The following is a 24,407-nucleotide window of genomic DNA, read 5'->3' as shown; positions in this document are numbered from 1 at the left end:
AAACACTGCTAGTACCAGTCCCTAATTTGGGGCAAAATCAATTACAAGTTCTCGTCAAAGGTTTGAATTTCAGTGTCACTTTGTGTTAACAGTTGCTCAAGTCCCAGAGAGAAGAAAGAAGCAGAGTAAGGAAATAACAGCTGGCCGTAATTGTACAGCATGTAAGAAGCCAATGAAGGGGCATCACAATGTTGTTGATTGCCCAAAAAATAAGAATAAGAAAAAGACAAAGAAATAGCTCACTTGTTTGCAAATAAAAAGCAGTTTTTAGGCTTTGTGTGTAAGGTAACCATGAATACCCACTTTGACTAAAGTCATAAGTTATTGGCATTGTAAGCATTACTTTGATTTTAAGTTTGTTTTGAAATTTGCATCCGAATTCAGAAAAGATATCAGTCGCATCTCTCATTCACCAGTTGCTTTGGGTTCAAATTTTGTCCACATGTTCACCTCCCCACGACCTTTAATCTTGAGTACCCCTCTTGAGAAAGATTATAAAAAGAAGCAAAGGTTATATATTCTCACACTTTTCCTTGGCCATACTTTGTTTTGGATTTATTCACAATGAAAGTGTAAACGTTTGTCCTTTCAAACCAGGCCCTGGTTGTTTGAAAGCTGGATAACTCTACCCACCAATAAATTGCTATCCAATGGATAGCATAGTATGTTTTACTAACACTTATCTGTTGTATAGCGATTTTTCGGGTGGATACATGTAGCTTTATCCAGCTTTTGAACAACCAGGGCCAGGGCTTCATCTTTGGGGATAGGTTTTCCTGATGGTGACATGCATAATAGCAACTGTAAATACATTGTCACAGGTTGTACATATTACATTACAAAAAATTGAAAGCAAGATTTTTTTCTTAAATTTAATTGGACATGACTAGCTTATCTCACTGGAAATAATGTGCAAGTTACATCAAATAAACAACACTGCTTACAATGTAGGATTTACAAAATTATTGAGATTCAAATAAGAGATGGACATCACTAATGAAATTGTATAAATTATGGTAGAAGTAGTGGAATGGTCATCTGCTGAATAGAGTGCATTGTACACCTGATAACAACTGATCCTTATTTTACACATAATAAAGCATTTGAAGGTTTGTTAAATTTTTTTCTTACTGTACTTGTACGACAGTTTGTAAGAGTGTATCATGTTCATTGTAGGACAAGTAAAATGGCACAGCTAGTTTTCCTCATCGAGGTCAAAGCCTGTGAATTCATCCTCCTTACTGACAGGGAACGCTTTTCTAATCACAGTATAAGCACAGGCAGGCAAGGGAACCCGTTTCTTTCCCAGAAGCCCATACACCAGCCTAGAAAACTCTCTATATCTATATGCAACACTTCGTAAGAAACTGCAAGAGATCAAAGAGAGAGGTTGACTTTAGCAGGATATTATTAATAACACAACCTTTAGCATCTCTGGTGGGTGTCCTTTGGTGGTTTCCCCCCTAGACTCTCAACAAAATCAAACGACAGACCACACGCAGGCGACTAAAGCCGCTTTTTCACGTTATGAAGTTCGATATAGTCTCGTTTGAACACTGACGCATAAAAAATATCCCAATGTTTGCAAATTCAGGTGCGATATGTTTTGGTAGACACGAAAAGGAATAACACCAACCAGTAGTAAACATTGCTCACCTTTCTTCGCTTCCCGTCTGCTGATACCTTTCCTTCCCTTTGGTTTTGAACTTGTCCGCTGCTAATCTCAGACTCCACTTCTGAAGACAAACGGGTTGAAATCCTGGGTGTTCAGTGATACAGGTCAGGTAAACATCAGGGGCAAGGTTTTGAAGGACAAGATCACTCTTGATCGATTCTTCGCAGCCTTCCAGTTCACAACAGCAATAACATTCACTGATGTTTTGTAACAAAGCGACGTTGCAATTTCCACACTTGCACCTAAAGTTTAGCAAAGTTATGTTAGCAGAAAATTAATCGAAGAAATACATACAAAATAGCGCAAGGAGCAAGCGTGCCAACACGTGTATAAATGCATAACTAAAGCTCACGCGACAATGTAAATAAAGGAAAAATATGCGAATCTCACCATTCCTTCAGTTCTACATTGCCCTGTAGCCGGTCCTTAAGGCTTCGTTCGAGCTCTTCGTTAGCCTTCATTTCTTCTTGGTATTTTTTTATCCATTCTGCATCAGCCAGTGGCTCGTCAGTATAAGCAGCATCGTCATCGCTTGAATCGCTCGAGGTTTCTGGTGATCGTGGTGAGACTTGGGATGAATGCCCTTCGTCTTCAACTTCGTATCCAGCGATAAAATTCCTTTCCGAGTCGTCTGAGTCGAAGCTCGTCTCCAAGTCCGATGATTCGGAAGACATTGTAATTTTCACTTGAATTTCAGAGGCTAGAAAGGCTATTGCAGATCGATGAGTGGCTGAAAATTGCTTGAGCGTCTTCTCGAAGTGACGTCACAACTCTACTCTGCCCAGATCCCCATTTACGCGGTCGTGATCTATTCGGAACTCGACTTCAACGGAGCATAAATATTCAAGGATTTGACCAAATCCAACAATTTTTTCGAAGAAATACTCACAAAAGCATGAAGATTTGTTTCAGCGAAAAAAAAATTTAGGGGTTAGGTGCACTTTAACGAAAATGACATTTAATTCAAAACCAGCCTAATCTCAGACAGATATTCAAGGAATCTCCCTTGATCTCTTATAGAAAAGGAAAATCATTTAACGATATGCTTGACAAGGAAAACTCTGAAGGCTACTAGAACACAATGGACACACAGTAGGATTCGCGCTGCTCTGTCAAACCCATTTTACACGAAATTGACATTTTTGCAAGCCTCCTTTGAGTTTTAATGGGCAACAGGTGTTTAGAAGGTGGGAAACCAAAAAACAAAACTGGTTGCCCAAAGGGCAAAGTAGTAAGAAAGTTAGTGTCAAACATTGCTGGAGATCGGGTGCTGAAGATACAAAGAAATATTGAAAAGAATTACTTTAGTTTCAGTTTCTTCCACCTTTAGGCCGAAAATTTTCAATACTATTAGCCACTTACAGGCGTTTTTTTTGCACATGTAGTTGTTACACATAAGAGTTAAATAGGGGCTGTACAGGCCCGCAGATGATACTGGCCTGGAAATGACCCCTGGACCGGAAATGATCCCCAAATTGGAGAGGAAATGGTCGTAATAAATAATACCCCAAAAACTCAGGAATGGTGTGGACTCCACGGAAAAAAAAGAGAACAAAGCTAAAAATAGTATCTGGGAGAGAACAGAGCTCATTGGAGTTTACACAAACCCGTTTTCATTTGTAACCGCAACGTTTTTGATGCTGTTATGCATTCTGTTTACACGACATCGATGGAGACCGCAAGAAAAGACTGCCAAAAGTGGAGCGTTTTCAAAATGATACGGTTTCATCTATCGTGTAAACTGCAAAACCGCATCGATTTTGAATGAGGTTACTATTTTGGGCTCAAAAATTTTTCGTTCAATTTTAAATTGTGAATCTTGCACATAGTGCAGCTCACTCTTTTCTGGTTTGATTTCGCCTTTTCAATTTTCATGCATTTTGCTGTCCTTAAACTGCGAATGATAGGCAGAGGCTTTTCAAATTTTCAACCTTTTAGCAGCCGCTGGTATGCTCTGGTAAAGGAATAAAGAAAAAAATAAGCGACATTTCAGGATTCGACCTGCAAGAATTCATGTCCGGTAGCACAACTGAATTTTGTGGAAGTTATTGTCTCCCTTTCGTCTGTGATGAGTTCGGCATGGCGTAAACATACGAAAACACTTAAATATAAAGTTCCTTTCCTTTTTTCTGCCCTCTCTAAATTCTCGAGTCCATTCCATTCTTAATTACTGATGACCTAACCATTTCCTGTCCGGGATCATTTGGCGGTCCAGTTTGGAGATCATTTCTGGTCCGGGGACCATTTACTGTCCAATTTGGGGATCATTTCTGGTCCAGGGATCATTTCCTGGACGCGATCATTTGCGGGCCTGTACAGGGCTTTTCAATGTGGTTAACTCATTTTCATGTTTATTGAATCGTAAATAAGAAACCAACCTAAAAGGGTGAGCGTCCCAAGACTTTTGCCAGTGATTGTAGCTCCCACGAGTCTCCTATAGCCCAGTGGTGAAGAATCTGAAGTTGTCATCGGAAAGTCGTAGGTCTGACTCCTAAAAAGGAGCATTGTAGTTTAATGGCCTAGCTTCCATTAGTTTCCTATAGCTCAAGGGCAGAGCATCCAAGCTAGTAATCGGAATGTCGTAGGTTCGACTCCTGCAGATGGTTACTCTGATTTTTTCAGAGTACCCCTGAGTCAACATCGAAAAATAAATCCCTTCATTTCATTAACCCGGGGGTTAACTTGAAACATCTCGTTCTGTACAATTGCAAATATACTCCATTTCGACACTTCAGTGCAAAGCAGTAAAGAGACTGAGATCATTGTCACATGAGCATAACTGGGCATAGACATTTTGCCCTGAAATGCTCATTTTTGGCGAGTAGGGCTTTTGGATGTTGTCCTTTCATAATAGAGTGTTTTCATGTGACGTCACGGCGGCCACATTGGTGTCCCTAAACAAAGGAACAGCGGCCATGTTGGTGTCCCCAACTAATTCTCCGGGAATTGAGCTCTGTTGTGTCATACAAACGTTTTCCTTTGTTTCGGTAGAAAAACAAAGTTAATGATCACGTGTGAGTGAAAACACTCTATACCCCGAAAAATCCCATAATTTCACAAATTTAGTTTTTTATGACATCACACTTTAGAACTCTGTGAGGTAATCAGAAGGTCCAAGGGTGGGTCGAAGCTGCAGGGTATCATTAGGAAAGGTGTAGAGTTGTTCAAATGATGATCTGTGACCCAAATCTCATTTAAGCCTCAATGGATTGGTCTCGTGTAGTCTCAGAGTTGCATAAACAAAACAAAAAGATAGCAAGAAAGACTGTTGTGAAAGCTCTATTTTGTTTATGGTCCAAAGGTAAAGCACTCGTAGCCAAGTATTAGGGATAAGCCCCATACCTCCTGCGACCTAAAATAAAATTTGTTGTGACGTTGCGTGAGTCCCATAACTTACTGGATAGCTGTAATTGATGTTGTTACTTTGTGTTGTTGTTTTTTTTTTAGGACAGCAAAGGATATTAAACCACTGAATTCCTGCGAAATTCCTCCGGAGAGAATAAAATCATTGGAAGAGGTGGGTCAAGGAGCATTTGGGAAGGTGCACAAAGCCAAATTGATTGACGGATTGGAGTTCTTTAACAAGAATACCAAAGACTGGTGTGAGAAAAATTTCAAGTACAAGATCGTTGCTGTTAAAGAATTACATGGTGGGTATGAAGGTGTCTATTCCTTGTATGAATCACACACCGAAGTAATTACCTTGCATTTGTATCCCGGGAGTCAATTAAGGTAAATAGGTACGCAATGCAAGCATCAGCTATTTAGCTTCGACTTCATCTGCATTGTAAAAATTTGAATGCTTGTTCTAGAGAACTTCAATTCATGTATCGCTCTTTGGTTTGGGTTTTGGATTACGTCATGGTAAGAGGGTGACCTTGTGACTCCTACACCAACTAATGTGAATCTCATTACAATTATAGCTTTATGTCGATGAGCGTGATTGCACTCATGTCATGACACTGCATGCAACACCAAACGACTCTCAAAGGTAAACCGGTTTAGGGCGATTAAAGGACTAATTTACGGGCTTGACTTCGAAATAAAGTGTTCTTGATGTAGGGATAAGGGACACGTGATTTATTCCCTTGACTCAATAAGCTGTAAACTGAAATTTTATTTAACAATTTTTCCGCGAGCGCACATCAGATATGAGATTGTAAACAGCCAATGAGGCGAGTAGTGTTAAGTTGGCGATAACCAGTCTCATATCCAACAAGTGTGAATCAAATAATTGTTTTATAAAATTTTCATTACTTCCTGAAAGCTTGGACATTTGGAAATTTAGGCCAATTAGTTTCCAGCTTGACAACACTTGACACAATCATTTTCCATATTAAGGCATACAGTATATGAGCTGCTCAATGAGATTGAGTGAACCAATCAGAAAGCTAAAAACGCAATATCCGAGGTCGAAAATTTAATAATGAAATATAACCAGGTATAAGCCACTGAAGTACTCCGGAAAAATTCTGTCTGAGTATAAATTATAGCTCCACGTGGTAATAACATATTGCTGAAAAAAACTAATGATACCTCGATTGCTAGCGAATTTAAAACGATATCAGACCAACTGTAAAGACCACGAGGACAAGAAACTTAGTTTAAAGGATTAGACTTGACAACTAATAAAGTTTGTAAAATAAACTTAATTACTGAAAAACTTTTCTACAAAACCCATGCAACAACGATTAAGGAAATGCCAAAGATTTAAACTAATTACTCGCTTATCAGACCTTCGCAAGCTTCTAAGTGACAATTACTGCTTGAATCGTAGCTTCTGATTTGTATCTCATGGAGGCACGGTAGCTACTGGCAATTAAAGACCCTAGATGAAGGTTTTGCTAAACTCCATTGTGCCCTGTATTAGAAAAAACGGAAATGCTTGATTGTGTTTTACTGCGTAAACTGCGGTCAGATTACAATAAAATAATTAACCGTTCATCACACTGAAACCCTTAAGACCAGGACACTCTAGGCGACAAGTCATAGAGACAGGTCTCTGCGATAAGTTGCTCCACGTGTACTACTTGCAAAACAAGTCGCTGCGACACGACGCCTGTTCGGTGCAAACGCAGTGATCTCGAATGAAGGGGAATGTGAATTAGTTATCTAATTCAATATGGCTGACCATATGACGCTCTATCATTGGTTCATTGATGTTCATTATTTTTTGCCGGAAGTATACACACGGTGCGACAACGCTGCTAATTGTGTCGCTACAATTTGTCGCACGAATTCAAACGAGTTTGAATTCGTGCGACTAATCGCGGCGACAAAATTCTGCCTCAGCGACAGTGATTTTTGTAAAATTAACCGTGTCACACAAGGCGAATTATTGCGCCGACTTGTCCCCGCGATGTTTTGCCGCGACTTATCGCCTAGTTTGTCCCGGCCTCAAGCAACCTACTTTGAAACTGATTTGTTCAACATTATTTCATGACTTTTTTTCTCAAGAAAACGCCACTGAAGAGCAGAAATACGAATTTTTGGATGAGATTGAGACCATGAAGGTAGTGGGGAAGAATCCAAACGTGCTGAATTTCGTAGGCTGTTGGACCTCAGCTACTCCACTTCGTCTGATTGTCGAGTACATTCCTCATGGCGACTTACTTCAGTGGTTGAGAGCGAAGAGAAGCAAGGTAATATGCTTTCCTCCCTAATAACAGGAAGTAGATCTTTTTCTAGTACACTTACCTAGGGTGCACTTGTAAGTTATAAAAGGACAGTATTTCCTTCAGCTTATCTCGCCACATCCAATTTTTTTATCAGCCTTTAACGTGGTGTCCCGTAGTTGCTAAAAAGTTTCTCATTTTTTGTTTGAAAAAAAACAACAACAACAACAAACCAGTATCGTAGACTCAAGCAAGCATACAATTAAAAGATGACAAGCCAAAACTCATTACACCTGCGTTTTAGTTCGGACTGTTCCATAATCGTTTTTTTGAGATGTGAAGTTATCTCGCTTCTAACAACTTGGCCCTGATTTCGTCCACGCAGATAAAAACATCTACCGTTGGAGCTACCGTCGTTGACGAAAATGAAGAGATGTACAACGGGGCAAGGGAACAGAACTCAATTACGGACCAGGTACATCCTTTCACTATTGGACTTATCCGGTGTGAAAGATTCATCTTTATTATAGCGGAGCTCCGCGCGTCAAAGGCGCGTACGTATAGCATGATGGGTAAGAAGATATTGTACTCCACGACCGTACGTGCGTCCACCCGTCCATGTATGCCAATGTGACCAGTATTACGTGACCATATCGTGGGCTCAATTTTTGAGCTCATCGAGGTCACCTGGGTTTTATTTTTTAAAGTTGACCGCTGACTAGGTACTGGGTTTCGATTGGATTGCAGTCTCAAGCCAAGTTAACTTCTTGTAAGAATAAAGAGCCCCGGAGCTCTGCTTTTAGGCTTGGCTAAAGCTATATATTAGTTTTACTGCTGTCTGTTGGCATGTTCCGTACGGAGTCATACTACCGAACATCAACAGAGAGACATGCACATGCAAAAAGCCTACAGCTCAAGCTTACGATAATAGGCGACCTTTAGTAAAATTTTTGGATGTAGTGACCAATTATAATCATTGTTGAAAAACTAGCAATGGTATATTTGAGCTTTTATGTCAACAGCATAATAATAATAATAATAATAATAATAATAATAATATATGCCTGCTGCACAAGAAGGGGCCAAGAACCGATGTCACCAGCTACAGGCAGATCTCACTTTTCTCCATCGTCAGTAAGCTCTGCGAACGCTGTGTGCTCTCCAAACTTATTCCCGAACTGGCAGATTTACTATCAGCTCTCCGACACAGCTTCTGTCCGTTCTGAACGACCTTGGGACAGCCTTGGATGCAGGGAATGAGATCGATATGATCTACCCTGACCATTGTTTTCAGCGTTTGACTCGGTTCCACACCGCCGTCTTCTTCACAAGGTTGGTTTGTACGGCATCTCGGGTCCCCTTCTCTTTTGGTTCTCGGACTATTTGCAATTGACTTCCAGATCTCAGAGGGTGTTCCTCAGGTCAGCCTGTTGGCTCCGTTCCTATATCTTTTATACGTGATCGACCTCCCCAAGTTTGTCAGCCCATGCACCAGTATGGCTCTCTATGCTGATGATGCGAAGTGTTATAGAGTTGTTCGTCGTCAAGAGGACTGCGAAGCCCTGCAAAATGATCTGTACGGTCTGTTTAACCGGACTGCATCATGGGGACTAAGTTTTAATGTTGACGAATGTGAAGTTTTGAGAATCTCTAGGAAACGTTCTAGCGCATTAACAACCGTTGCGGTTAGGGTTAGCTAACCGTAAGCTCAATAGAACTGAATATAATATATAATATAATGGCTAATATTTATGTACTTTTCAACTAAACTGGCAGCAATGGCCCCTTCTTAGTTTTACTCACTAACGTTATCTGTCGAAATGAAGAAGCGATATTAGCACTTATCTGGACGATAAATGCGACGATCACTTCGTCATTTCGTCTATAAACACTTTTTAGAGATTCATTTATTCCATTTCAAGTTATCTGTATGGTCCTTTTTTTATATATATCTAGGATGGTCATACAGAAGAAGAGAAAACAATATTGCATGAAAACATTGGGCTTTCCATATCTGTGGAAGAAAACGGAACCGAAGTTGATGCTTCTGTTACTATTGAATTGGAAACACCCTTTGTAACGTTTTCATCATCCGCATCAAACCAGGGAGATGCCTCCACTAATAATACAGCTGATGAATGTGACCAGGATTGTGACTCGTTTGCTCCACTTGATCCAGTAAAGCTTGCCTGGCAGGTAGCACGTGGCATGGTAAGTGGTAAATAGCCAGATTTATTTCTTTCTTTTTTTTGTATCTCTCTTAGTCTTTTTCTGCGTTTAATTTCCTATTCATTCCGTCTTTCTCAGCAAGTTTCGGAGTTTTTGCGTGCGTTACTGTCGATCTTTGGTGTCGGATGCTGATGACATGATCAGTAGTTACATAACCAAACCATGGCAAGTCCAAAGTCCTGTTTCAACTCGTTTCATCTCAACAACATCAGATCTGCTTGAAAGATCAATGCTTAGCTCACTCTTCTTTGAGCTCTTTTGTAATGACTTTTTTCATACAACAGAGGTTTTTTATTTTTTCTACTCCCCATCATGTTTTTTAGCGTTTTTTTGAATGAGATTTTAACGTTTCTTTTAAATGTATGTAACGCCCTTTCTCGGCAAAACCCAATTAAAACTCTTTGGTACGTGCTGGCACCAGGATTAGCACATGCGCCTCAAGGAAACAAGTTGAGTGCCACCTCTATTGGATTAGCACTAAATAGGCGGTTACATCTCTGCTGGTCTTAGCCTCCTATCACAGACTCTTTTAGGGTCAGTCGTTTCTCCCACCTGCAAGAGTCTGCTTCACGGGAGCCCATATTCCTTTCCCTCTTTCAACCAATCAGAGATCGTGTTCAATATGGTAAGAAAAGTTAACCTTCACCTTAAATTCCGTGTAATTTTCAAGCTTCAAATTTCCGTTGCAAATTGCAGTGGACTTTATTACAGCTTTTCTATTTGGTCACACTGTTAAAAATAAAAAGCAAATCATTGGTTAACGTCTCACAACGGGAAAGAAATGTGGCGTTCTTGTGTGCGGGAGGAACAATTAACCTTAAAAAGATTCTGCGATAGGAGGCTACACGCTTCCAGGAAAGATATTTTTGTGAGAATCCAGTGCCTTGGGCCCTCAAAACTGACTTTTACATCACAAATCCCTTGCAATACCCATAATCATTTTTCTTTTACAGACCTATCTTTCCCAGAAGGGTCTGGTGCACAGGGACCTAGCAGCGAGGAACATTCTGGTGGGACACGGCAAAAAAGTCAAAATTGGTGACTTCGGATTGATGCGGCACTTGTACCATGAGGTCTACAAAGTAGACACTGGGAAGAAACTGCCAGTGAAGTGGATGGCTCCAGAGTCACTTTTTGAAGAGATCTTTACCACCAAGACCGATGTGTAAGTATCAAGTGTGGTGGTTTTAGAGTCAGTGAATGCAACATGCTAGATGCTAGTGCATTCCTAATTCAATGTATTGCATAGATGTTAACCTGTTTTGTTTTACTTGCAGTTGGTCCTACGGAGTGGTCCTGTGGGAAATTGCGACTCTTGGTCAGTGATAATTTATGAAATTTTAATTAACATATTGTACTACATATGGAGCTGTTAGCTGGAAACTGAAGTGAAAAGCAAAAGTGTTTGTGATCCGGAACTTTAAAGTTGTTCCAAATTGTATTTATCTGTTATAACGATCAGTGTCAGTTAAAAGGACTCGTTTAGAGACCTCAAGAAAAGGCGACGAGGACGGCTGCGAGAACTTTATCTGTGGGTTTTTGAAGAGAAAATGTAAAATTCATCGTCCAATGCTCGCTTCCTGCACATAACTTCAAATTTGATTATTTCACGTCATTGTCAGGACAAGAACTTCAAAGGAGTGTAGCAAAATGTTAAACGCACGTGCGGGGCATGCCGAAGTATGTGTTTTAGCTAAGTAAACCAATTGTTATGTGGCGCCGGTTCTCGCAGCCGTCGTTGTCATGACGGACTAACTGAATGACTGAACAAAGGAACAAAGGAAGGATGCCCATCCGCCTGGCTGACTAACCAACTTACGTTGGCCTACCGACACCAGGGTTTTGACAGGACAGTTTTGTAAAATAGCGGACATATTTCTGAAAGCACCAGGCGTGACATTTTTTGACGCCGCAAGGCGTCTTAAGAGCGCTAAAGGCGCTAGGTACCTGGGGGGTTCTGGGAACATGCCCCCAGGAAATTTTTTAATAGAACATTCAGAAACACTGGATTCCAGTGTTTCTGGAACCCAAAAATCAGTTTCCCAGGCAAGGCTGGAGTTCACTCAAATTTTCTATAAAACGTAACTAAAAAAATATATAAAAATAAAAAATGAAACAAAACCTTTCAAATATTGGCATCAAAGTACCGGACATGGAATGGAAAATGACTGCATGAAACGCCCGGCCTCCAGCCTCAAAAACGAAACCCCTGCCGACTCGACACTGGCTTGCGGGCTGACTTACTGAATAAGTAAAACAAATGAGGGAAGGAACGAAGTTTCGCCATCCGACTGGTTAAGCAACCATCGAAAGTACTGACTGATACAATGACTGAGTTGCTACCGAAAGATTAATTGACTTATTGACTGACTGAATGAGCAAGTAAAGAAATGAAGGAAGTAAGTAGGAATGGCCAAGGGTTTAACAGATTAAATAAGGAACTGAAGCAGCAAGCGAACGAAAGCGAAAGCAAATGCTGGTTTGGATGAAATGGGCCATGTTGAGTCCCGAGGGATTGAAAACTTTTGTTTTGTCCCACCGAAACTCGCTCCCAAACATTTCAACTCGAGGTTCGGGGTACGAAATCTATTGTCTCTGGCCAATATGGCCCCCGCGTGAATGAGGCCCATGAAACGACCTTGATCTTCCTTCCCAATTTTCTGTGCATAGGATCTGTATTTCTGAATGTGTCCTTCGCTTTCTTATTTACGGTTGGAACCTTTTGAACTCTTGGTTGAAGATTATCTTTGCTTCACCTCTTGCATCTTAAGTCTTAGTCTCGGATTTTTTTCATTAGAGCGCCCCCTCCCCCCTTTCTATGGTTCATGATTTGTCTTGATGCATATTATGTCGATCATTTACAGGGGGGTCTCCTTACGCACTAATGAAGAACAAACAGCTCTTGGAGAATTTGAAAGCAGGTTACAGACTGGAAAAACCTGACATGTGCACAGACCCTGTGTAAGTTAAACGGAGGTGATTTTTCCTAAGTACTTGTAAGCAACAAGTTTTATGAAAAAGGTGCAGTGTTTTGATATTAATAGGAAGAGTGAGTGGTTAATCTATTTTCATACTTTCCTGCATCAGTCAAGTTAGACATGAATGCTTCACTTGAACATAAATGAAGGGGCACGCCCGCTCGGCTAACTATTACTAATTGAACTTGAGCCACGTTTACTTTACATTTAAAGACACTGTAAGATAAGTACAGAAAAAAGTAGTTTTGGGCAACTGCAATTTAACACATTTAAAATTGTGACGCAGTTGGAAAATGAGGTCCAAAACCACTGTCGGCTTGGCCTTAGTTTCGTTTTCTTCCATATCAACACAGATCTACTCAAAAATACAAGACACAAATTTAATTCATTTTATTTGTGCAAAAAATACGGTTGCCTGTAGATAAAAAAGCTTGGCGCTACAAGAACAGAAACCTTAGTATAAATAAAGCCTTTAAGAATTTAAAATATCTGCAGACCATATTCATCAATGGCGGTCAAAAAATAAACTTATGTCTTTGTGCTAATGAGACCAACTAGCCTCGCTCCAAAGCAACATTTCTTTTGTGTTTTGTTCATGCAAAAGAGGCTAGTTGGTTTCATTAGCACAAGGACAAAGGGATAATTTATTGGCCTCCATTAATTAATACGGTCTATGAGACGTAAAAGAATGAAATTTGCTCGAATCAGGAACCTACGAATGATTTTTGGGGAAACAGGGTTAGCAGGTTGTAAAAAGATCGATTTTCCTTCAGGAAGAAAGAAATTCCTATTTTTGTTAATTTTTAAGGTACGCCTTGATGAGAGACTGTTGGAACCAAGACCCAGATGAACGGCCAAGCTTTCAGCGGCTCTATAAAAGACTTGACGATATGTTGGAGGAGCAAGAGGACTACTTTGACTTTGGCAAAAAGGATGATTCGAAATATTATTATACGACACAGGAGGCAAAGACAGCAGAAGATGACGAACTGGACAACTTTGATGTTGTAAATCCACAGGTTGTGTCCACGGTAAGTTTTGCAATAGGAGCTACTTGTGCTTGGGTCTTGCATAGCAGAGTTAAATTTGTGTATGGAAATAACTTTTAAAACTTATGCTATCATAACTTTGATCTTAGCAGGGGTCAAACGCCGCAGAAGCTGAAGAACCAGCCATCGTCGATGTTGAAAACCCACAGAATGTGTCCAAGGCAAGTCTTATAATACATTAGAAGCTTCAAGCTGCACAGTGCAGGGATGTGCTGGACCTTGTTTGAGAGCTGAATTGGTTTGTTAAGATCACCTATGAAACAAATGAAAAATATGCTATCTTACTTTTTTCTGATTGTTGGCAGGGGCCAGACACGTCAGAAGTTTACGAACAGGAGAACATTCAGGATGTAAGCACTCAGAATGTGCCCATGGCAAGTCTTCAAGCTGATGGATTTCAGTTGTCTCAAAATGCTTCGATTACCGTAACTAAGCTATAAGTATTTTTAGTACTTAAGATATGTTAACTTTAGCTTTAGTTCTCTTGGTTTTTAGATAGACATTGCAGTCAGATTGCTACTGAACCACTTAATGCTTTTGCTTATTTATTTGTTTGTTTGTTTGTTTCTTATTGAGTGACATATTAACCCGGATGAAGTAAGCTAGTTTGCTCGCTATTAGGCTTGCATACTTACAGGGACCAGGCGTTTTTCACTTTCAAAGCTCCAAGATCTGCCTTTTCGTGACTTTGCTCGCCTGCACCCCAACTAGCAGGGAAATAAGAGAATCTCAGACGACACTATTATTATAGCTCCCTGGAGAACTTCCCCCATCTCATGGTCAAGAAAAACACAATGACTTGCTTATAACCAGTTAACTCAAGTTTAATTGCACTGCTGGCGAGAAGAATTTCTTTCCATGGCTTCTACTGAGACCCCAGTAAACCTAAAAACTCGACCAACTATTTAAACCTTTCTTTCAAAGCAAAAGTGTATGGCAGTGCCAAATATCTCTGAAAAACGTTTACCTTTAATCTGAGAAAAATCCCTGGAGGATCCTGTAGGTTGTGAAGCAAAAAGGCATTTCCATCAATATATGTAATAGATTTGTGAAGCTGAAAGATGAAACGTGTATTTTTAGAAAGAGAAAAAAACACAGAAAATAAGTTTGCTTGTAAGTAAATATGCCTGGCCCTACATTAGAAACAGCGATAGGTCTTGACATTTGAAAGAAAAGGAGCATATAACGATAAGTATAATGAATCAATTTCTTAATTTTTGTAGTCTTTGTAAAAGTGCAAGCTGCACTTAAAGTATGTGCTCTGTTATGTTGTAGATGGTGCATTGGAATAATAAAAAAGAAAGTAGAGTAAAATTGCACTGCGATATGTTTTTAAAGGAGGAGAACAAGAAATACAAAGTAAGTTAGCTTGTAAGTAAATATGCCAGGCCCGAAATTAGAAACAGCGATAGTCCTTGACATGTTAAAGAAAAAGAGCACATAACGATAAGCACAATAAATCAATTTCTTAATTTTGGTAATTTTTGTAAAAGTGCAAGCTGCACTTAAAGTATGTGCTCTATTATTTTGTAGATGGTGCATTGGCATAATAAAAAAGAAAGTAGAGTAAAATTTCACTGCGTTATGTTTCTAAAGAAGGAGGAGAACAAGAAATACAAAATAGGTTAGCTTGTAAGTAAATATGCCAGGCCCGAAATTAGAAACAGCGATAGTCCTTAGCATTTTAAAGAAAAAGAGCACATAACGATAAGTATAATAAATCAATTTCTTTAATTCTGGTAATTTTTGTAAAAGTGCAAGCTGCACTTAAAGTATGTGCTCTATTATGTTGTAGATGGTGCATTGGCATAATAAAAAAGAAAGTAGAGTAAAATTTTGTGTTTCACTGATTTATGTTTGTGAAGAAAGAGGGGAGCAAGGGAAGGTCGGACATTCAAATGATGGCACAGTAGCTTCTTCGCTGTAAGTAAAAACTTACAGAGAACAATGTTGAGACGGGAAAAATAGACAAGGAGACTAAAACAGAATCACATGTTACCATGAATAGATGGTTTTCATGTGACGTCACAGCGGCCATTTTGGTGTACTAGAACAATAGACATCCTCTCCCTTGAAGACTGAACTCTACTTTTATGCAAATTCTGCGCAACTCTCGTGAGTGAAAACCATCTATTGGTGGGGGAAACGATGGAACGAAAGGTGTAAGAGGAATGACACTTTTCTAGGCAACTGATAGGGAGCGTAACACTAACAGCCAGTCATTATCACCAGGACCGTAAATGTATCTAATGACCGTGTTTGTAGTGTTTATTACATTTAGATGCTTATGCGCGGCGGTTAAGGTAGGTATATACATAATATTAATATTCTTTGTTTGTCCTCCAAAATTTTGCATAAGCATTATTTTCTCTTGGGACTCTTGTAAGTCCCAAGAGAAACTGGAACATTAGGCCAGTTTCAAAAATACCGTAATACTCTTTGTTTGTATTAGCATTGTTTCAAGTTTCTCTGGGGATTTACAATGGTCCCAAGAGAAAATAAAACCAATGGTTATGCAAAATTTTGGAGGACAAAGAGGATCGTGGTATTTTTGAAAGTAGCTTATTGGAGAGGGCTTTTTAAACAACGCTGACATAAATTAGAAGGGGAAAATTGTCGACAGACAAGCTGGCCCGGAAAACGTTTTGAATGCACATTGACTTACCCATCGCAAGAAAAAATCTACAGTGAGTCTGAACAGGACTATCGACAACATATGGAACGTTCTATATTCTGTGACAGGTTGACATCTAAAACAACGGTCACTGTGGGGACAATAGCGCAAAACATTTTTAGCTTAGCCCCAGACAAAGGTTTCCTTTTCAACTTAAAATAACGAGCAATTTTCTTGAAGTATATGTTGACCACTGTTTTGCTAACTTGTTTTCTTAAATTGTGACTGAACCTTTATTTTACAGTGCTTTTTAAAAATCTATATATCTTTCAAAGCAACATCGCCAAAAATTTTGGTTAAAGAGTTTCACGCCCTTCCCGAATTCCGAGGTTCTTTTTTTTGGGGGGGGGGGGGGGGGGGGACTGGGCTGAGTGACTCATGCAAAGGAACTTAGCTTTCTACTAAGACCACACACAGGTTTGGCATATCGCCTCGAACTGACGCTTTTTTACTAATATTAGTCCCCTCATAGAACCACGGTTTTCGGAATCCGTCATAAATATCGGGAAAAAGCAATGCCCTTAAACACTCACTATCAATCGTAAATTTAACCAATTCAAAACATCTTCTTTGCATGTTGCTTTAAAAATAAAGTACTGTAAACAGCCTCGCTTCCAGGACCTCTCCCTTGCCTTCTGCGCTCTCACAGAACAATATGTATCATGTGGCATTCCCCAGGTTTCTATACTTGGGCCATTTTTGTTTATAATTTGTGTAAACGATTTCCCAAAATGTCTACAACATACAACACCTGGTATGTTTGCCGATGATACGTATATAACTATGGCTCATGAAGATATATCCACAATTGAATGTTCCTTAAATAGTGATTTAGCTGCAGTACGTGATTGGCTTCAGACAAAAAAAACTAGTTATATGACTATTGGTTCTCGGCAAAATTTGACAAAAGCTAAATTCATGAATTTAAAGATGGATGATTGGCCAATTGAACATAAGCCTTGTACTAAGTTATTGGGAGTTCATATTGATGAAATGCTAACATGGGATGATCAGATCAAACATATTTCATCTAAAGTCTCGAATAACTTGCGAATGTTGTATTTAGCTAGAAAATTAACTGACAATCAAGAGACTCTTAAGACAATTTACTATTCACTTGTACAACCTTATTTTGATTATTGTGATGTTGTATTGAGTGACTACTCCAAAACACGTGCTGACAAATTACAAAAGTTACAATATAGAGCAGCACGGATTATTACTAGGGCTGATTACTCTATTCGATCAACAGCAGTGCTAAATTCTTTAGATTGGTCAAACTTAGAAGAAAGAGAGAAAAGGCACTTGTTAATTACGAGGTTTAAAGTATTCAATAACAATTGTCCAACGTATCTCCAGGAGTATTTTCATAGAACCTCAGAAGTTCACAATTATAATTTGAGGGGTTCGAACTATGACTTCCAATTACCGCTACCTTAAACGAATTTTCTAAAACGTTATTTCTCTTATCGAGGTGCAAACGCTTGGAACCAACTGTCAAATCAAATACGTGAGATAAGTGATCTTGCAAGCTTTAAATGTGCTAGGGCACATTTTTACATGGCTAGTTCGTATTATTATATAGTAAATTATGCTTGTTACTATCTATTACTATTGTTTAAATTTCTTTGCCATTATATGATATTTAGCGCTAAGTTATACCTAGTTCATTAGTCGTTTTAACATTTATATCTTGAAATTCTTGTAATTTTTTAGCATTTATACTTTGTAATTCTTACACGGCATGTCTGAAAACCAGCTTGCTGAGCCATTTAGCGTGTTTAAATAAAGTTGATTGATTGATTGATTGTTCTCTTGTCTTCTGCCCGCCCCAGCTCCAAAACCAAGGAGAGGTCGTGGGGACGAGGTTGTACTCTACAATTAGGATTCAGTTGCACTGACCAAAGAAAAAAAAATTACTTTCCTTCGGATTTCAAAACTATGCTAATTTTGTCTAAGACAATGGAGACCCTGGGAACGAGGATGGGTGCACAACACCATGTTACTCTGGAGGGGAGGTGCGTGGGCTGGTCTTTCATATACCGGATCCGAAATAATTAAGGTCCAAGAAACAAAAGAACAAAGCGAACATAACAACACCTAATTAGCAAGGCCTAATCGGAATAACAATTTTTTTTTGTTCTCCGCCGTTTTTAGTCCGGTATATGAGATTCTACACATATTTTCTGTCGTGATCACAACTTTTAATATTCGGCTAAAAAGAAAATTTGACTTCCTGCCTTTTATTAAACTTCTTGTTCAGCAGTTCTTCTCAATTATTGTTTTAAGAATTTTTTGTTGTTGAATGTGGTCGTTTAAGGAAACAAGGGAAATTAGAAAAGAACTTATATCCAAGGGATGGGAGGAGGGGTCTTGTTTAAGGAAACGAGCCAAACTAGAAAGGAACTTATATCCAAGGGAGGAGGAGGGGGGGGGGGGTCTTGTTTCACGAAACGAGCCAAACTAGAAAGGAACTTATATCCAAGGGAGGAGGGGGGGAGGGGGGGAAGAGGGTTCTCCTCATTGCCTCCACTTTTATTTCAAGGTAACTAGAGTCCCGAGGAGAAGTTGTGAACTTTTTTTCTGACTCTTTTTTATGGGGATGATTACCGAATCGTTTTGTCGTTAAATTAACAACTTGTTACCATGGTGCCAAAACGTTGGTTACTAGGCAAAATTATAAACACGTTTTGATGATCTTTCCAATGGTACCATAATCAACCAAATCACCAGTGACTATTAATTCATACGATCTTTTATTTAATATATACTCAACAAAATCACTCCATTGCCTTGATTCCTTAGAAACTACCGTTTTGCACTCTTTAATACAACAGTTTTGAGAAAAGCGAGAAGTGGCTCCTGCGAGGTCAATTAGACGAAATTTGTTGCATGGAGAAATATTCCATTGCATTCAAGCATCGGCCTGGATAGCTCAGTGATTAGAGCACCCCACCCAATTCAACCTTAGCGGGTTTCGAATCCGAATCGATTTCTGGCCGATGCTGTGTTTTTGTTTGTTTTTCTACAACGATTTCTATTTCTTTTGCGAATTAGTAACGTTACTATCCAAACTGTGCGCAAATGAACACAATCCTTTATTAATAGAAACGTTTTCAGAAAATCGCCTGTTAACAGCTATAAGATTACTTAGATAAACTTGCTGCATGGAGAAATATTCAATTGCAAACTAGCATCGGCCGGGATAGCTCAGTGGTTAGAGCACCCCGCCCAATTCAACCTTAGCGGGTTTCGAATCCAAATCGATCCCTGGCCGATACTGTGTTTTTGGTTTTTTCTACGAGGAATTGTTTTTGTTTCGCAGTATAAGCAGTCTTATGCAACGTGATCTTGCACACTGTGCTCAAATGAAAAAAAAATACTCTACTAATACAGCAGTTTTAAGAAAAGCGCCTTGTAACGATTGGCTCGCAGCATGCTAATCCATATTCAAAACCAATTTCAAATTTGTGACATTTTACACAGACTGTCACGATATGAAGATGTGCTGCGGTGTTCAGATATGGCCAGAAATGCAAGTCAGTATAATTAAATGAAGGCGGATTTCACTAAGCATCACGGAGTGTCCCGGAATACAGACACTTAACGTCACAAAGTGTCCCTCAGACGTGGCGCCTCAAGTGAGCATGAAAAGCCTTTTTTGGGGGAGGGGGTATACCTTATCTAAAATAGTCATGTCTAGAAAGACGAGTTTCCTCAAAGAATTTCAACATATTTACATTTGATTTCATAGTCACTCTTTCGTTATTAAAGCTAACGTGCCAAAAAGACATGCACACCTGATTTAAACTTAAAACAGAATAAATCACCCTGGCCCACAATTGAGCGAAAATGAGACAAAGATGCAATATATAACTGGAAAATATATGTAGAAAATGTCACAACGGGTTGAGCGAAGCTCGCTTTAGTGGCCACGTACGAGGAAAAAGCATTCCTGCCAATGCTCCTAGGAAAGTCTGAGACGTTCTGGCTTCATCCGAAATGGATGTCCTCTGACGTAATCAGAGAAGCCGACAAAGAAAGATCGATTAGCGAAGTAGTGCTTCAGTGCTAAAACAGAACTCAGACTACCATCACTCTACTCATAGTGATTTGTTACATTTTGTATCCTCAAGGTTTGGGATTTTTCGAACTCTTCTTAATTTGCTTAGCGCATGTTTGTGTGACAGATCACATCGTCTTACTTGCGAGGGCAACTGTTTCTGAACAAATCTTTAAGGTTAAATTTTTTGTGACTCACAAATCCTGTTTATTGAGCAATGCTTCTCACTTTGCATGCAAGGACATTTTTTGATGTTTTTCAAAATCCTCAACACAAAAGATTTTGCCTCGCTGATAATACCACACTATTACCATGCCAGAGGCCCATGACCTTCAGCATGCAACTCGAAGTTGGGCCACTAAGACTAAAGTGACTTAAGATAAATTTTCCAGCAAAAACAAAACTTCTTAGCCAATCACGAGCATGACATTATTGAGTGAGTGGGGTCTCCTGCGAAAGTTGATACTTATTTAAATCTTTTGTTAAAATAGCTTCTTTTCTAAAAATGCCGCAACATAGATCAAATATAATGGGAGTGGCACGTCCCTAGCCACTGCATAAATCTTGATGAGGGCCATCACATCATTTGTTCATTTTTCTGAAATTTCAACTTTCAGGACTTTTGTAGTTGGTTCTTGTTGGGAAAACGTTCTGGAAAAATAGGGATGTCTAATATTAATGGTGAGGAGAGCAGGAAGTGAGCCGGCTTGACATAATATCCAAAAAGGCTCATTCTGTATATATGAAAAAGCCAAAAGTAAACAGAGGTTTGCCGAGTACTGGATGCAGCCAAAAGTAAAGGGAACTTTCTTGCCGAGTGCTACATGCAGATACCTGAAAGGCCGGACTACACCCAAAATGACGTTTGAAAAAAGAGTGTCAGCTTTGGTTCGGCGATATTTTTCGCCAGATGACTGGCCATTGATATTCTGCAACATCCATTCATTCCCATATATTTAGTCCACGTCCTCTCTTCACTATCTTTGTTTTTTACAGGTCGGAAAGAGCAGCCACTGGCCAAATATTCTCAAAAGAGATGAGTGCGCCTGATAGCCAGCAGCGATAACTTGAGTTCCTTCATCTTCCATTCATTTCAGTTGTTCCTTGAGTTTGGTAAAACGATAAGGGATTCGTTGCATAAATACACGTTATCATTGGTATTTTCTGTCCGTAAGTGCTCTTTTTGAGGGCCACATGCATGCTAGAAAACTTCTATAAATCAACGTTAACCCTCAGTAAATAAAAAGTATTCCGTTAAATTTCTGAAGGAGTTTGTCCACGATTGTTGATTTCCAACTATTTTCAAACAGCCAAACATTGCACAAGAAAAGGAGACAGCGCCTGTGTTGATCATTTTTTGGTGAATTCCTTTCTGAAGATAGCCTTGTAGCTGGAAGATGAATCTTCTCCGAAACGTTTAGCTTGATTTCACATTTACCTTAAACATTTCATAGCCACTCGCTACTTAATTAAAGATTAGTGTTGCCTTATGAACATGTGCACTTGATGGAATCTTGAAATAGACTAAGTCATCCCACAATCGAGCGAAAATCAGACATAGATGCAATATATAATCGGAAAATATTAAATAATAAGAAATGTCACTACGGGTTGAGCGAAGCTCGTGAATGGGCCACATACGAGGAACAAGCATTCCTGCCAATGCCCCTAGGAAAGTCTGAGACGCTCTGGCTTCATCCTAAATGGATGTCCTCTAATGTGATCAGAGAGGCCGACAAAGTAAGATCGATGAGCGAGGTAGCGCTTTGGTGCTATAACAGGGTCAGACCTCCTTCGCTCAACCCACAGTGTTTTGTTACTTGTTTATCTTCAAAGCTTGGAATTTCTCGAGCTTTCATCAATTTTCTTAGCTCATAATTTCCTGAGACATCACATCGCATTTCTTGTGCCGTGTGGGGAACTGCTTTTGAAGAAATCTTCGACCTTAAGATTTTTGTGACTCACAGAGATCTGCTTTGGAACAATGCTTTGTGTTTGTATGCAAGGAAATTGTTTGGTATTCTTAGAATAAAACATCTTTACAGAGTAATTGCGGTATCCGATCACATTGTTAGGAAGTGGACTCCCATATAAAAAGGACGGGGGGTGCTTGTCGGAAATCTTGAAAAGAACCCCTAAGATGTACCAAGATCCTGTCTTGTGGGCGTCCAAATTATGGGTACTAATTAGACAAAATTAAAAATTAGTTAATTGTCAAATGTCTCCTTCCATAATTTTTCGGCTAACAACCCTTCAAGGGACCGCTAAAGCTCTCGCTGTGGACCTTTTGAAGCTGAACACCCTAAGAGGAACCAAAAGCGCTTTTTTAACCCCTAAAAGGTACGACGAGCACTCCCGTCCTTTTTATATGACAGTCCCCTCCCCCGGGATAAGTGGTGAAACAAACGTGGTCGACTTGCTGTGACATCTCGTAAAGGTTTTTGGTGTTTGAGCCCACAGAAGAGAAAACAGTCAAAATAAAGGGACGTTTGGAGATTGCTGGATTCACATATGTCAAAGGACTACACCAAAAATGACCTACGATTTAGAGTGCCAGCTTTAGCTCTTAGCTATTTTCGGCCAGATATCTGGCCATTGATATTCTGCAACGTCTGCTCATTCACATGTTCATTCTCTAATAATCCACGTTCTCTCTTCATAATATTTTTTTAAGGTTACCGGAAAGATCAGCCACTGGCCAAATCCTCTCAAAAGAGATGAATGCCCCTGATAGCCAGTACTTCATTTTTCATTCATTTTACTTGTTCCCTGGGTTTGGGAAAACGATAAGGGATCTGTTGCAAACAGTGCCATTTTCTGTCCGAGTGCTATTTTTTGAGGGCCACATGTTAACCCTCAGTAAATAAGAAGAAGTTTTGTCAAAGATTGTTGATTCCAACTATTTTCAAACAGCCAAACATGGCGCAAAAAAGGACATAGCATTTTTGTTTGTCATTTTGGGTGAATTCCTTTGTTAAGACAGTCTCGTCGGAAAAATGAATAAGCCTTCTCCGCCATAAGCTTCTCCGAAAAGTTTGGCTAGATTTAGCATTTGCGTTTAACGTCGCGGTGATTGACGAGCGTGAACCTTGCCTGAAAGATCTCATAGCCACTCTCTACTTAAAACAATAGGTTGCCTAATGACCATGCGCACTTGATGGAAACTTACAACGGACTAAGTCGCACCCCTCGCTTAAGGGGCCACATACGAGGAACAAGCATTCTTGCCAATGCCCTTAGGAAAGTCTGAGACGCTCTGTCTTCATCCTAAATGGATTTCCTCTGATGTGATCAGAGAGGCGGATAAAGTAAGATCGAAGAGCGAGGTAGCGCTTTGGTGCTATAACAGAAATCAGACCTCCTTCGCTCAACCCACAGTGTTTTGTTACTTGTTTATCATCAAAGCTCGGAATTTCCCTATATTTTGTCAATTTGCTAATCTTACATTTGTGAGAGGGCTCACATCATATTTCACCAGTGTGGGGAATTATTTCTGAAGAAATCTTCGACCTTAAGTGTTTTGTGACTCATATATCCTATTTTGGAGCAATGCTTCTTACTTTGTATGCAAGGACATATAATGTTTGATATTGACGTAAAGTCTGTCAAGAATTTGTCGATTTAATAGATTTACCCACACTCAAATAAAAAGACAATACACATGCGTGACCTGGGAAAAACGTCAGCTTACACAAAATTAATTGCACCACAATTGTGCGAAAATCCAAATAAGATGCTATATATAATAACTCAGCAAAGGTCGCCATGGATGGCGACGGGTTGGGCCAGGTTCCCTTGCGAGCCTTGGCCTAGTAAATTCAGGAAATGTCTGAACACCCAAAATAGTTCCTGGATGAAATTTCGATCTTGTTTTGCTTCATTTCCTGAGCTCTGAGGTAATAGAAGATGCATTTGCCATGATAACTGGTTCCCTCTTCGGACTTGACGACTTCAAACTGCATTCTTGATTTCAGAGTGAACGAAGTTGGATTTGCCTTCTCTCTCCAAACACTCCTGTATTTGATAGCCTAAGTTGGTGGCAGTTTAATTTTTTGACTTACTGTTATGGAAGCTCTCCCTCTTACTAACTTAAATATGGTTGGACAGTCGCCCTTCTCTGCAAA

The 24,407-nt window shown here is 39.6% G+C and overlaps 1 protein-coding gene and 1 pseudogene across 3 annotated transcripts in view; one reads left to right on the top strand and one right to left on the bottom strand.

The window, feature by feature from the left end:
- Nucleotides 1-15,380, top strand: part of LOC138024810 (uncharacterized) — a 194,628-nt gene extending 179,248 nt beyond the window's left edge. For 2 of the 3 annotated variants that reach the window (XM_068871985.1, XM_068871988.1), the window contains 10 exons: nucleotides 5,123-5,325; nucleotides 7,133-7,317; nucleotides 7,676-7,765; nucleotides 9,247-9,501; nucleotides 10,473-10,684; nucleotides 10,797-10,837; nucleotides 12,384-12,480; nucleotides 13,306-13,528; nucleotides 13,636-13,707; nucleotides 13,852-15,380. In XM_068871985.1, coding sequence (XP_068728086.1) covers nucleotides 5,123-5,325; nucleotides 7,133-7,317; nucleotides 7,676-7,765; nucleotides 9,247-9,501; nucleotides 10,473-10,684; nucleotides 10,797-10,837; nucleotides 12,384-12,480; nucleotides 13,306-13,528; nucleotides 13,636-13,707; nucleotides 13,852-13,986 — 1,513 coding nt within the window. In that variant the 3' untranslated portion in view covers nucleotides 13,987-15,380. The remainder of the gene's footprint in view (nucleotides 1-5,122; nucleotides 5,326-7,132; nucleotides 7,318-7,675; nucleotides 7,766-9,246; nucleotides 9,502-10,472; nucleotides 10,685-10,796; nucleotides 10,838-12,383; nucleotides 12,481-13,305; nucleotides 13,529-13,635; nucleotides 13,708-13,851) is intronic. The other variant, XM_068871987.1, reaches the window with a different exon arrangement.
- On the bottom strand, nucleotides 1,196-2,349 carry LOC138024644 (uncharacterized; annotated as a pseudogene).
- Nucleotides 15,381-24,407: the final 9,027 nt, after the last annotated feature.

The sequence above is a fragment of the Montipora capricornis genome, chromosome 11 (genome assembly GCF_036669925.1).
Source record: "Montipora capricornis isolate CH-2021 chromosome 11, ASM3666992v2, whole genome shotgun sequence".
In the NCBI taxonomy this organism is placed as follows: domain Eukaryota; kingdom Metazoa; phylum Cnidaria; class Anthozoa; order Scleractinia; family Acroporidae; genus Montipora; species Montipora capricornis.
Note: the sequence above shows the minus strand (reverse complement) of the source record. Positions and strands in the feature narration are given on the sequence as shown.